Source organism: Anser anser, assembly GCF_964211835.1.
Source record: "Anser anser genome assembly, chromosome: 2".
Classification (NCBI taxonomy): Eukaryota; Metazoa; Chordata; class Aves; order Anseriformes; family Anatidae; genus Anser; species Anser anser.
Genome location: NC_139721.1, coordinates 1,503,544 through 1,517,114, shown reverse-complemented (window position 1 = coordinate 1,517,114; position 13,571 = coordinate 1,503,544). Strand labels below are relative to the sequence as shown.

Below are 13,571 nucleotides of genomic sequence, written 5' to 3'. Positions count from 1 at the left end.
AAATCCCTTTTGGGGGTGAACCGCTTTACTTTTTGTTATTTATTTGCCAGCAGCAGCCCTGGCGCTGGGGCAGTGCCGGGAACAAGTTGGGATGATGGGGACACTTGGGGTCCCTGCTCCCCGCACCCCAATGCTGCAAAGGGACAGGGGATGAGCAAAGAGGATGGCGACTCTGCCCCTAAATGTCCCCAGGGGCTGTCGTGGTCCCCCACGTAGGAGATCGGCTTTGGGACCAGGTCCCTACTGTTGATATAAGGCTTTAATGCCCTGTGCCCCTTTCGAGGGCTTTTTCCCCTGCGTAGGGGATTTCCAGGAGGTGCCGGAAGAAAATAAGTGGGGGTGGGAGGGGAGCAGGGGTTGTAAAATTAAAATAAATCACAGTAGTGGAAGGAGCGTGGGTCGGGGAAATGCCCCGAGGGTCGGGGATGAAGGGGAGCAGGTGATGCTGCAATCGCCAAAACAGGCTGCTGGGGCACGTGGGAACGGATCTGCTCCCAAAAACCAAGGAATTGGGAAAAAACAGGCGTGCTCAGCCCCAAACCACTGCCTGCACTGTGCCGAATGGGCAGGGAAAGGCATCGGGGGCAGGAGCTGCTTGCAGCTGTCCTGGGGTTTGCAGAGCATTGCAGCAGACCCTGGGACAAGACCCTGCGGGGCTGAGCTCCCCCAAAACCAGGACTGGGGCTTGGCAAAACCCCACAGATGCAATGGGGACAGCAGGGAAGGACGGAGCGGGGTGACCGGGGCTGGGGGCCACCCACGCGGCCCCGAGTGCTGCTGCGGTGCAGGGAATCGCTGGCCCCGGACCCCTTCCTCTTCTCCCCAAACTCTCCTTATTTAATCACGGAGAGGACGGCTGGGAACGCTCTCCGAAAACGTGCTGAGGAGGGGAGGGTACAGGGGGAACACCGGGAGGAAGAGGTGTTGCAGAGAAATGGGCTGAACCCCACCGGGGAGCCGCGAGCCACCCCCAAAAAAATAGCAAGGGGGAGGAAACGATGCCCCGACGGAAGCCGAGCAGGGCAGCAGGGCTGGCTGCAGAGGTGGGGATGGCAAAAACTTCCCAGGCTCGAAATAAAAATAGGAAAAAGGGGGGTGGGCATCCTCACAGTCCTCCCCCCCAGAGCCTTCAGCCCATCCCTGGCGCATCAGGCACGGGACCGCGGATCCCTCCGTGTGTCCCAGCTCCCATCCCAAAAACTCAACAAGCCTGACCCAGAGCAGCTGAGCTTTTCCCCCCAAGAAAAATCCTAAAGGAAAAAAAAAACTCTGGTCCCAAAAAGCCCGAAGCGGCCAGGGAAAGCAGGACAGAGGGGCCCCAGGGGGGCTGCATCAGCGCCGCGGGGCTTCTCCGCCCCGGGAAGCGGATTTACAAAGGGAGCCAGGAGGAACCTCGCCGCAGCCCGGGGGCAAAAATAAGGGGAAAAAAATAAAAAAAATATACCTACAAAAAGTTCAGAAGTACTTCGGAGCACGGGCTCTGTCGCAAGCGGCCGGGGAAAAGCAGGGAGCGAGCGGCCACAGCCGTGCCCGAGCTCTCCAGCAGCGCGGCATGGAGCCGCCAGGAACACACGTCCCCGACCAACCCCGAAACGTTTGCAAAAAATGAAGAAGGAAAAGGGTTTGTTTCTTGTTGTTAGTTTTCCCCCCTCCCTTAATTAAAAAAAAAACTCAGAAGGGAGCAGCCAAAAGGGGAAATAAAAAAGGAAAAAAATAGCATTTATTACCGTTTAAAACCAAGCCAGCGGCTCGCTGTCGGGCAGCCTGGGGTCCAACGGGATCCGCAGCCCCCGGGGCTGGGGCGAAGGTGACTTTTCGGCAGCCGCGGGGATGGAGATCTCCGGGGCGCCTGGGACCCATCGGCCGGGGAAACGAGGGTTCCCGGCTGGAAAAGAGAGGCAGGAAAAGTGAAAAGCAAAAAAGCAAAGCAGGGCAGAGCTGGGGGAACGCGGTCCCCGCTCGCAGGTGACGCCGCCAGCGAGGGGGAACGCGGGGTTCGCCCTCCCCGAGCCCCCCACGCCCCGGGAGGGTTCGCGTCGGTACCGGGCTCAAAGGGGAAAGAGGAAGGAAATCCCAAAAAACGAAAGGCGAGGCTGCGGGGGTCCCCGCTTCAGAGAAAAGCCGACCCAGGCTCTAGTTGAATATAAGTTTTTATCTTGATGCAACATCGTTAAAACCATCACAAATCGAAACAACAGGTCGTTAAAAACGCTTCGCACGATCAGTACCTAAAATGCACCAGGCTCCAAAGCTCGCTTTGTCCACAAAACCCTTGTGTTTTTTTTTTCCCCCCCAAGATTATTTTTTTTTTGTGTGGTTTTTCTTTTTTAAATAAGCAACTTGTTTTTTTCTTTTTTAAAAAAAAATCCGCTCCTCCGCGCAGGATCGACCCCGCTTTCGCTTCAAGAGCAATTGCACGAATTCTCTTTTTTTCCCCCCTTCCTTTTTGCGCAAGAAATAATGTGCATTTTCTTTCCTTCCTTCGACGCCGAGGTTAAAATAATATTTCGTTTCCCGAGGGTTAATAAATAAATCTGGTGCATAGTGAGATAGCAGCCAACCGTTTGCAGTCCATATATTACTATATTGCCTTTCAGGTCACCCTAGAATTGTTACCTCTCCCCCCCCACTATTTTTTTTTTTTTATGAGCATAGATAATTTTTAAATCTCTATAAAACAACAGTATTATTTAACCCAATTGATTCCTGTATATAGTGCATTCGGCTTCTTCCCAACATCATTAAATTAACTCGGATATTATTTGCATGCTATTACATACAAACTTTAAGACTCGTGTTTTTTTTTTTTTTAAAGGATTTTTGCTGTGTTTTTTTTTTTTTCTCTCCCCGTAAATCACCAAGCAAAATATAGGCTCAGAAGAAAAAAAAAAAAAAGGCAGAAAACTAACTAATTTCTACATATGTACAGGGGTGAATAAGTTAAGGGGGGGGGGGGGGGGGCTCGGGTTCGCCGGCCGGGAGGGCGGCGCGGGGTGCGGGCAGGGCGCAGCGCTGCCGGGGCCCCCCCCCCGGGCAGATCCGTGGGGGCACCCCGAAAATGATGGTAGTTTTGGGGAGGTCGGGGGGGGGGGGGTGTTAAGCACGCAGGGCTGAAGGGGGGGTGGGAAAGAAGCCACCGGGCTGGCGCTGGCGCTGCCGGGGGGCGCGCCCTACACGTCCCGCATGCAGGCTGCTCCAGGTCCGCCGCCCCCCCCCCCAGCAAAGGGAGGAGGGGGGGGGGGGGCTCCCTTTCCAGCGCCCCCTCCCCGTATTTCCGAAAGCAAACTAGGCTTTCGGTTCAAGCCGAGCTGGGGGATCGGGGGATGCTCCCCAAAAGCCCCAAACCACCCCCCCCCCCCCCCCTTTCTCCCCAAGGGGCCGGGGCTCACATGAAGAAGTCGGCGGCTGCTTTGGGGGCGGCTGCCGGGGAGGGCTCCCGGGGGAAGCCCCGGGCCGCCAGCTTCTCGTACTTCTCTTTGTACAGATCCCTCTCCTTGGCCAGGCGGGCCACCTCCTGCTTGAGCTGCTCCACCTGGCCCTGGAGCTGGCACTTCTCGTTCTCCAGGATGTGCCGCTGCTGGACCCGCTTGTAGCGGCAGGACTGAGCGTAGCCGCGGTTCTTCAAGGTCCTCCTCTTCTGCTTGAGGCGGATCACCTCCTCCTTGCTGAAGCCCCGCAGCTGCCGGTTGAGCTCCCGCACCGACATGCTCACCAGCTGGTCGTCGGAGAAGCGCTCCTCCAGGCGCAGGTGGTGGTGGTGGTGGTGGTGGTGATGGTGGTGGTGGTGGGACGAGGCCGGGGGCAGCTCCTCGCCGCCGAAAGCCGGGGGCCGGAAAGCCTCGTAGGCCTGCGGCGGGTGGTGGTGGTGGTGCTGGTGGTGGTGCGGGGCGCCGATCAGCGCCTCCACCGCGTCCTCCGGCGTCAGGTTGAGAGCCTCGGGGTTCAGGTGGTGCTGGTAGCCCGACATCCAGTAGAGCTCCTCCAGCTGCGGCTTGGAGCCCAGGGAGGCCGCCGGGGGTCCGGCGGCGGGTTGCCCCCCGGGGCTAGGGGCGCAGAAGCTGGGCGACGAAGGCACGGAGGAGCACGGGGTGCTGAGCGGCGTGGAGGACAGCGAGCCGGCGGGCAGGCGGTGGCACAGCCTCTCGGCCTCCGCCGGCTCCTTCTTCACCTCGAACTTCATCAGGTCGAAGTCGTTGACGTACTCGATGGCGAGGGGGCTGGTGGGCAGCTCGCCGCTCATGGCCAGCTCCGAGGCCATCTCAAGTCCATGGAGGGAGGCCGAAGGGCGCTGCTGTCCTCCCTCCTCCTCCTCCTCCTCCTCCCCCCCGTGGCACCGCCGCTCGGAGCGGGGCTTGGCGGCGAGGCCGGCCTCCCTCCGACGGGGGGGGGGGAAGCCTCCGGCGAGGCTGGGGCTCCGGAGGTGGGGACGGAGAGAAGGGAGCCCCCCGGCGAGGCTGGGCTCCGCCGGCAGCCCCCGAGACGAGGACGGGCAGGCAGCCTCCGGTCGAGGCCGGCCTCCGGGACTCCTCGGGGCTCCTCCGAGGGTTTCAAGCGGGCTCCGGCAGCCTCCGCCGGGGCTCTTCGTCCTCCGCCGGACGCCTCCGAGGTCGCCGCTCCGGGAACCTCCGCCGAGGCTGGGCTGCTGCTGCTGCTGCTGCCTTCAGCCGGCCTCCGGGAGCCGCTTCCGACGGCTCTGCGCTCCTCCTCCTCCTCCTCGCCTCCGGGGGGGGGTGTCCCCTGTTAACGGGAGCCCCGGCGCTGCGGGACCGGCCGCTCTCCAGCCCGGCTCCAGCCGCTGCCTCCGGCCGGAGCCCAATGGCGAGGAGCTGGCAGGGCCCTGCCCGCCCCTTCCTGCGGCCCCTTCCTGCGGCCCCTGGCACCTGCCCCGGCCCCACCCCCGGGCTGCTGCGAGCCTTCCTCTGCCCCCTCCTCCTCCTCGTCCTCCTCCCCCCCCCTCCCCGCCCCGGGGCGCGCTCCCGGGGCCGCCCCCCCGGTGCTCGGCGCTGCCACTGCCGGGCGCGGAATGGAGCCGCCGCCTTATATAGGGGGAGAACGGCCGGGGAACGCCCCCCGGGGCGTGGCCTGAGCGCCCCTCCGCCAATCAGCAAGGCGGCCTCGCGGGTTCATTAGCATATCCCCATGGCAACGCCCCCCTCCGGGGCCGGCTGTCAATCACGGCGGGGAGAGGGCTCGGCGGTGCCCCCGGGGGAGGGGGGGGGGGGAATTGGGGACCCCCCCCCCCCCCCCCGGGACCCCCCCGGTCCCACCACGGGGCCGCAGCCCCGCAGCTCCGTGAGAACAGCGAGAATCAGATCGCTGCAGAAAGAAACCGCTCCCTCCTCCGAAAGGGACCGAGAAGCCCCAAAATCGGGTTTATTCACCCCAAATCACGCGTCCGCCTCCGGGACGCCCCCCCCCTGCACGGCCACCACCCTCCCGCCCCCATCCCATCCCATCCCGGTGGGTACCAGGCCCCAAAGCAGGGCGCAGCCCCTTCCCCACCCCGCTTCTCCCAGCACCGCGGGCATCCAGCACCCTTCCCGTGGCACCCTCACAATCCCTATTTTTGATTTTTTTCACCTTTTTTCTCAGCCCTTCCTGCCAACCCTCGGTGCCCGGGGACCGCCGGCAGCTGCTGGAGGCGACCCCGGTGCCTGCGTGCCCCCCCAGCGGGTGCCGGACCCATTTTTGGGGGCCTCGTCACGGGTGGGAATTTAGCACGAGGCAGCTCGGGGCCATCGAGTTGGGGGGGGGGGGAAATGGTAAAATCCAGGTGAAACGCACCAAAAACGCAGCTCCGAGGCGGGACGTCGCCTTTGGGTAGGGCGACGCGGGGAAGGGACAGCGTGGGTTATGGGATCCCCCCCTTTGGGGTACTGGGGTACTGGGGTGCCGGGGTGCCGGGGTGCTGGGGTACTGGGGTACTGGGGTGCTGGGGTGCTGGGGTACTGGGGTACTGGGGTACTGGGGTGCTGGGGTGCTGGGGTACTGGGGTGCCGGGGTGCCAGGGTGCTGGGGTGCCAGGGTACTGGGGTGCCAGGGTGCCAGGGTGCTGGAGTGCCGGGGTGCCGGGGTACTGGGGTACTGGGGTACTGGGGTACTGGGGTGCTGGGGTACTGGGGTACTGGGGTACTGGGGTACTGGGGTGCCGGGGTGCTGGGGTGCCGGGGTGCCGAGCACCCTGCGGGCCGTGGTCCTGGTCCGGATGCGGCCCCGAGGCTCCGAGCCCTGCCACCTCGTGGCTGCCGAGGCCGCAGCACGGAGGGACGAGGCCGGGAGGCGAAGCAGGAGCGAGGTTGGGGAGCAGCGGGGCGAGGGACGGGGGCTGGAGGCTTTGGGGTCAGGGCGGCGACAGGCGCTGGGGGGGGGGGGGGGGCGAGGGATGGGGGTCTCCGGGGCTCCCCACAACCAGGGGGCCGGGGGGAGCTGAGGAGCGGGGCCGCCAGCACCCAACCACCCCAGGCTGACCCCAAGGCTCCGTCCCGTGGGGGCCCCGCCACCCTCGCGCACCCAGCACCCTGCTACCCGCTCGGTCCCTTCGGGACGGGGCCCTTCCCGGGGACAATTTGCCCGGTTAGAAGTAGGGACAGTTTTGGGTTGTATTCATACAAAAAGGGTTTTTTCTTTTTTTTTTCTTTTTTTTTCTTCTTTATTTTATTTTTTTTATTTTTTTTCTTTATCTTTTTCTTTATTTTACTTTTTCTTTATTTTACTTTTTCTTTATTTAATTTTTTTCTTTATTTTATTTTTTTCTTTATTTTTTCTTTATTTTTTCTTTATTTTATTTTTTTCTTTATTTTTCTTTATTTTATTTTTTTCTTTATTTTGTTTATTTATTTTATTTCTTTTCTTTATTTTGTTTATTTATTTTATTTTTTTTCCAGGGAAAGGGAGAGGGAAGAAGGGTAAAAACCCTCTATCCCACCCCACCGAGGATAATATCGGGGCCGTTTTTATTTCACCAGCTCCATCCGGAGGGGCTGGGTGCTTTTCGTCCCCTTCCCCATCCTCCTTCTATCAAAATCAAACAGAGGCGGGGGGGGGGGGGTGGAGGTTTCGTCCCCCCCCCCCGGGGGGGCACGGTTACAGGCAGAGGTGAGGCTGGAGAGGGAAAATCTGGGAGAAAACCTGAATCAAACCCAGCCAGGGAGTACAAAAATATGTATTATATATATATATATATAAGTATATAAATGTATATATTTTTTATATATATATATAATATATAATAGATATATAAGTATATAAATATGTATATATATATTTGTGAGTTGATTTTAACCACATTTGCTCCATTTTTCAGCAAAAAAGAAATTAAAACACCGTTCCTCCAGCTTGGAAAACGCGGGGAAAGAAACCACGTGCGTCTCCCCTCTACCTTCCGCTCCTAAAAAGGGGAAAAACGCCCCCCCCCCCCAAAAAAAAAAAATTATAAGCATATTTAACAACACAGCTGTTACCCCAAAGGCAGTGCCTGTAGGACGCGGGGACCCCGCGGGTGCCCCCTCCCCGCTGCCTTGCCACCGTCGCCCCGGGGCACCCTTGGGACACCTTCGGGGCACCCGGGATTTTGGGCTCCCTTCCCGCAGAGGGCCCCGATCCGCGCTAGCAGCAGCCGCCCACGGTGGCCGAGAGCCACGAAGGGATTCGGGCTGGGCCGGGCTCCAAGCGGGGCCCTCGCTTGCCCCCCCCCCCCGCCCCCATGCCCCCCAGGGGTATTTTTAGCGGGGTGGCCGGGTACAGTGGCTCGGCCGGGGCCCCGCGGCATGTCCCCGTCCCCGTCCCTCCCCGCCACGCCGAGCGCCTCGGTCACCTAAGTTTACTCGGGGGCGGTCGGGTGACATAACGGGGTTGGAGGCCACGGGATGGCGGCGGGGTGGCGTCACCCCGTGCTTTTAGAGCGGGCGGCTCGGGCGACGCTTTAACCCTTGGAGAGGGGGCCGGGCGCCTCGGTCCCCCACGGGTGCTGCCTCAGTTTCCCCGTCCAGGTGTGAAACCGGGGGTGGGGGGGGTGGCTGGTGGCCCCGGGTGGCCATCGTGGGGACAACGAGGTGGCCGACCCCGTCGGGGCAAGGGAGGGTGGCCGCCCTGCCTCGCCGTAGGGCCGGTGGCACCGTCTCGGTGGCCGTCCCCTCGCACGGATCCGACCCCGAGGGAGGATTAGGAATCGTCCCCGAGTGACAATTTTTGTCCCGGGGGACACAAAACTACCCAGAGCCGTGCCCCCCACCCCGGGACGGGACGGGAGGGCTGGGGACGGCCACCCCGATGACGGGCAGAAAAGCGCTGCTCCCCCGGCACCTGCTTCCCCGGCAGGGGACCAAGAGCTGTGCCAGCAGCCCTGGCCCGCACGGGGAGGGATTTCCAGGAAATGTTTACGGTGTGCCCTGCAGAAACACTGCCCCGTGTGCGTGTGCGTGTCCCCCTCCCGGGGTCCCCCCCCCGCTGCCAAGGCGCCGCCGTCCCCTGGGACTTGTCCCCCGCTGGGGGGGCTCGCGCAGCCCCTGCCCACCGCGGCGGCAGCCCTGGCTTCGCAGGGAGGACGGACGAAGCCACCCCGTGCCCATCACCGAGCCATCGGGGCTGCTGGGGGGGGGGCGCGAATTATTCCGGCGCGAGCCCTTAATCCTCGTTAGCCTGCTCGGTGACGGGGCTGCAGCCTCGTGGCCCCGGGCTGGGGTCGGTCCCGGAGCCGCCAAAGCTCCTTGGCCGCTGTCACCCCGCGCTGGCCACCCCGAAGACTTCGCCGTCGACCTCCAGGGTGATTTTGGGTGAATTTAGGTTTTTGACTCGACACCGCAAAGCATCACTGGGCACCGCCGTGAAGAAACGGGGCTTTTTTGGGGGGGGGGAAGTTATAAAACATCTTTCCCTGGCCACCCCCCCCCCCGGAGGTTTTTTTCAGCCAATTTAAAACCCGAACGCGTCCTCCGGGGAACGAGGTGGGAGATTCGCGCCCGTTCCCCCCCCCGCCACAAGACTCCGCGTCGCTGAAAGACGAGCGATGCTTTCCAGGCAGGAACTCCTTTATTTAAATATCAAAACGCACAGGTTAATAAAAGACATGTGGTAACAACGCGGGGGGGGGGACGGGACGATGACATCTTTATTAAAAACAGCTCGGGGCGAGGAGAGCTCTGTACACACGCCGTGCGCTGCCCGCCGCACCGGGGGGGGGACACCGGGGGGATGCTGGGGACACGGCCACCCCCAGCTCGCCTCCACGTGGCATTAAACCCCCTGGTTGCCCACAGGGAGGAGCCCAGGGAGGTGACAGGCATTAATTAATAGGGCCCTTGGTGGCCTGCCATGCCCCGCGTCACCCGAGCCATGCGCCAGGCACTTGGGGCGAAACACGACCCGGGGGGGGGGCTCTGCCTGCCATAAATCCCGTGACCCCGCGAGGAAGCAGGCAGGCCGCGGATGGGGTGACAACAACCCCCGGTCCGTGGGGTGCACGCACCCAGCTCGCCAAGGGATGTGAACCCCCCTCCTGGGGCCGTGGAGGGGGTGAAAACGCAGCCGCCAGCCTCGCCGGAGCCGCGGTTGCAGCTGAGCCCGCTGCGGCGCGGCGGCTTCGTCACCCACGCCACGGCCAAGCACAGCTGGGTGCCAGCTCCCCGGGGACACCGAGCATCCCCGCTCGGCCTCAGCGCTCACCCCTGCGCCCGCTGAAGCCGGCTCCGGGTTGGAAAGGCCGAGGAGGGGGGGGCCCTGGGTGTAACGAAAGCGGCCGAGCTCTGCCAGCGGCGGGGTGAAGGGTGCTGCGCACGTCGGGAGCGAGCAAAACGGGTTCGCAGCACAAACGTCGGCACGTGCAGGCAGAGCCAGGAAATTTTCCCCGCGGGGCGCGCGGCCCTGCCTTGTGCAACACCGCCGCCTCTTCCCCGAAGGGCTCCTCGATGGAGCTTGCCCCACGGGGCTGCTATTTAGGGACAGCGGATGGGCAAACCCTGCCTCCCCGTCCTCAAAATCGCATCCGAGAGGGGGAGAGCAGCACCCGCCACCCCCGAAACCAAACTGAATTTGGGGTTGAAATCGAATCCACGGATGCGGAACACCCACAGCACTGGCAGCTCTGCGGGGCCAGCAGCAAGCGGCCAGGAGGCGCTGAGATTTGCACAGCTCATCACACCGATCGTGGCTGGTGCGGAGGAGCAGCAAGGGCCGGGAGGAACAGAGACACAGCGGGTGAGAGCTGCTTCAGGGTGATGCAAAAAGGGCGCCGAGGCTGCTGCCGTGAGACATTAGACCCATACCGCAGCAGGGGCAACAGCTGAACATTTAGGATGCGCCCACGACACGCGGAGCAGCTGCAGTACCGGGGTTATTTCCTACCAGCCTGGAGGCTGCTTTGCTCCCGTCCGCATTCCCGAAGACCCCGAAGGAGCTGGTTTGGGTCTTCCAAAAGAGCAAAACCCCGCTGGGACGGGGGGAGAGCCGGGCGAATTGGCCCGCGGCGACGGCCTGAGCTCGGCGCTGCTGCTGGCACACGCTGCCGCCAGCGCTCGGCCTGGCACGTGGCTCCGCTCCCAGCGCTCCTAAAGAGAAGGGACGGAGCAGGACGGATGCAGGCGGGCTCTCGGCATGGGAAAGCCGAGCCACGCGGGGGGCTTTACGCCCTGCTACATCCCACCACGAAGACTTGCGACCGCCAGGCTCGTCGTCCCAAACGGAGCCGCTGACCTGGAGGCGGGCCCGTGGCCGTGGATGGCGGCAGGGTGCTCGAGTCCCGCATCCGAGCAGCGCCTGCGTGCTCGGCTCAACGTCTCCGCTCTTCAGCCTTCCCCCGGGGAGCCTTAAATAAACCACCTTAAAAGAGAATTTATTGGCAAAATGAAAAAAAAAAAAAACTTCAACAAAACCACCTCCCTGAGCGACGCGGACTGGGCGCTGCTCCTCCGCGCCGCTGCCAGGCTCCCTGGTGAAACCACATCCCAAAACTCAACGCAAGAAGGGGGTTGCCACGTCCCGGCACGGGGTCCTGAGGTAGGCGCCAGGCGATGCCGCCCGGCTTGGCTTTTCCTGAGCTGGTCGGCTGCCGCGGGGACACCGCTCACAGCCGGGGCTTGATCTGCAGCCGTTTGCCTGGAAGGAGGAAAGGAAAAAACGGGTGGCACGTGTCCCGCGGCGCCCTGGCTTCGTGCTCCACCTCCGGAGGTGGGGGGGACAGCGGGGACAAGTCTCACCTCTGCCGCCGCCCTCCTCCTGAGCGGCGTTTTCGGAGTCCCGCGAGGCCGCCCGCGACGAGGACCTTTTCCACGTGGTGCCACCTGGGAGAGGAAAGGGACAAATTGGGAGAACGCCGTCGACCTCTCCTCCCTCAAAGGTGACCGCGCGCAGCCGAAATTGGCTCCAGCGAGGACTTTCCGCGGGCACGGCTCCGTGCCGGGCGCTGCTCCACCGCTGCCCCGCCGGCCCACCCCCGAGGACACGAGTGTGCCCCCCGCCTGGTTGTGCTCCCCCCCCCCCCAAAATGTCCCCGGCCTCTCAGTGCAGACTCGTCCCCCTTCCCCGGGGGAAGGTCTCCGTGACAGACGTCCCCTTTTGTGGTGGCTGGGCTGGAGCTTGCTGCTTCCCCAAACCCCTCTGAGCCTCCTCAGGCCCCCCCCTCCGCAAGAGGCACGGGATGAGGGTGCGCACCGGTCCCTTCCCATCACAGAACACTGAATTGGTTGCAAAATCCCCGAGTTACGGGGAAAAAAAGAGGCTAAATCTTCAAACTGCAGCGTGAGGTGGGCGTCACAACCTGCCCAGGACGCCAAGATTTTTGGGGGGGGACACGAAAGCTCAGCCACCCCGAGCATCCCCGCCAGGTGCTCCGGGCGAGGACTTTTTGCCGTTTCAGAGCGGGGTGGAGGTGGAGAAGGCGAGGCTTCCTCCCCGGGGGATTTACGCCGCCGGCAAGCTCAGCTTGGGTTTTAACAGGGACTTTCCGCTCTCGGGTTCCAGCTGCTGCCCTGCTCCCAAAGGGAGTCCCCCGGTGCTGGGTCCCCCCGCACCGCCGTTTCCCATCCGGCCCTTGGAAAAGCAGGGGAAGGAACCTCTTTTTGGGTGCCTGCCAGATGTGAGGAACGGCTGGAAGCGAAGCAGCAACAAGGGACGGGAAGGGAGGAACGCAAACCCTGCCTCCCCGTGCCCGCTGCGCCTAAAAGGGTCCCAGATGCCCCCGTAAAGCCCGAACTCCACCAAGCTCCTCTCACCCCGTGGACCACGGTGGATGGCACCAAGTCCTCCTCCCTTTCTTTCCACCACGATGCTGAGCGTCCCTTTCGGCCGAGCTGCTCCCATTTTGCCTCCCTGCGGAGCTCACGGAGGTGGTTACGGGGTCCCACCCGCTGGCCACAACTTCCCCACGGGGAGGCAGAAGCGTGGCGGCCACGTGGGCGAGGAGAGGACCCCGAGATGAACACGGGAAGGAAAAGGGGCGGGTTTTCCAGGAAAAGGGACCTACAGGTTGGCGAGCAGCGAGGTCTGCTCGGAGAAGTCCCTTTTCATTTGGGATTTCAGGAGGAGGAGAGCAGCGAGGAGATGGAGAGAACCCAGCCCAAACCTCACCCAGACGTTCTGGTCATAGACTGGAGAACGAGCGGCACACAACCGGCTCTGGTTTGACCCCTGTTCATCTCTTTGGTCATCCAAGGCACCCTCGTTGCAGAAATCCTACAAAAGGGGTGTCCCCGAGCCAACCCTAGCACCGGGGAGCCCACGAGCACCACGTCCCCTCCGCGGGGAAGCGTCAGGTCACGTCGGCGAGCTCTTCTTCCCTTCTAAACTCGGGTAAACAAACTTGCCGGGAGTCTACGGCGCCGTGGCAGTGATACATAGCTCGGGAGCTAATTTATGTAAAATAAAGAGGGCTCATTTAGCACCTTTCCACCCTTAATATAACACCCATACATCAGAGGGCTGCAGAGCAGCCACGACGGCCGCGGCTATCAGTCACCCTAATGCGGTTCGAGGAGCGGCGACGCGAGCCACCCGCACCCCGCCGAGCCTCCCAGGGCTCTCCCGATTTTCCAGGTGACCCCCCGGCATCCCCAAAATTGGGGCCATCAGAGCCATCGCGGCACGATAACCCTGCGGGGTACGGCAGTGGAGGAGCGGGGACGCTGCCCAACCAGCCCGATAGGGGACCACCAGCGTCTCCCCATCGCTGCCCCGCGAGGATTGCAGCCCCAATCCAAGGGGAACCCTACAAATGGCTCAATTCCCCCGGAGGAGCCCGAAGAAACTTCATTAGCTCATCTCCGTGCAAGCGGCACGAGAGCCCACGCTCTGCAATTCAAAGCAAATATTATTACGGAAGGAGAAATATAGATTTCTTTGGGGGGAGAGGGAAAAAAAGAAAAAGAAACAAACACGACGCTGATTTCTACATCGACCGCAATTAACTCCCTGACTCCTGCACGGGGCCGAGCTCTGATTTTAAACGTATTCCTCCAAAAAAATCACCCCGAGGGTGGAAAGACGAGGCGGCAGTAAGGAATCGAAACCACGGTGGGTTGTAAAAAGAGCGGCCAGGCGAACCAGGGCCGGCTTTTCTCACCTCTGACTGCGGGCAGAGGGGA

At 62.1% G+C, this 13,571-nt stretch overlaps 2 protein-coding genes across 2 annotated transcripts in view; both read right to left on the bottom strand.

Annotated features, from left to right (window-relative positions):
* Positions 1-316: 316 nt before the first annotated feature.
* Positions 317-4,717, bottom strand: MAFA (MAF bZIP transcription factor A). The gene is made up of 2 exons (XM_083822235.1): positions 3,390-4,717; positions 317-1,885 (listed from the first exon to the last, which is right to left on the bottom strand). The coding sequence occupies exons 1-2, from the start codon at positions 4,256-4,258 to the stop codon at positions 1,672-1,674; spliced, it is 1,083 nt and encodes a 360-aa protein (XP_083678361.1). The 5' UTR covers positions 4,259-4,717; the 3' UTR covers positions 317-1,671.
* Positions 4,718-9,008: 4,291 nt separating this feature from the next.
* The window catches only part of ZC3H3 (zinc finger CCCH-type containing 3), a 137,199-nt gene continuing 132,636 nt past the window's right edge, over positions 9,009-13,571 (bottom strand). The window contains exons 12-13 of the mRNA XM_083827383.1: positions 11,190-11,273; positions 9,009-11,088 (exon numbers count right to left, since the gene is read on the bottom strand). Of these exons, the coding sequence (XP_083683509.1) occupies positions 11,057-11,088; positions 11,190-11,273 (116 nt within the window). The 3' untranslated portion in view covers positions 9,009-11,056. The remainder of the gene's footprint in view (positions 11,089-11,189; positions 11,274-13,571) is intronic.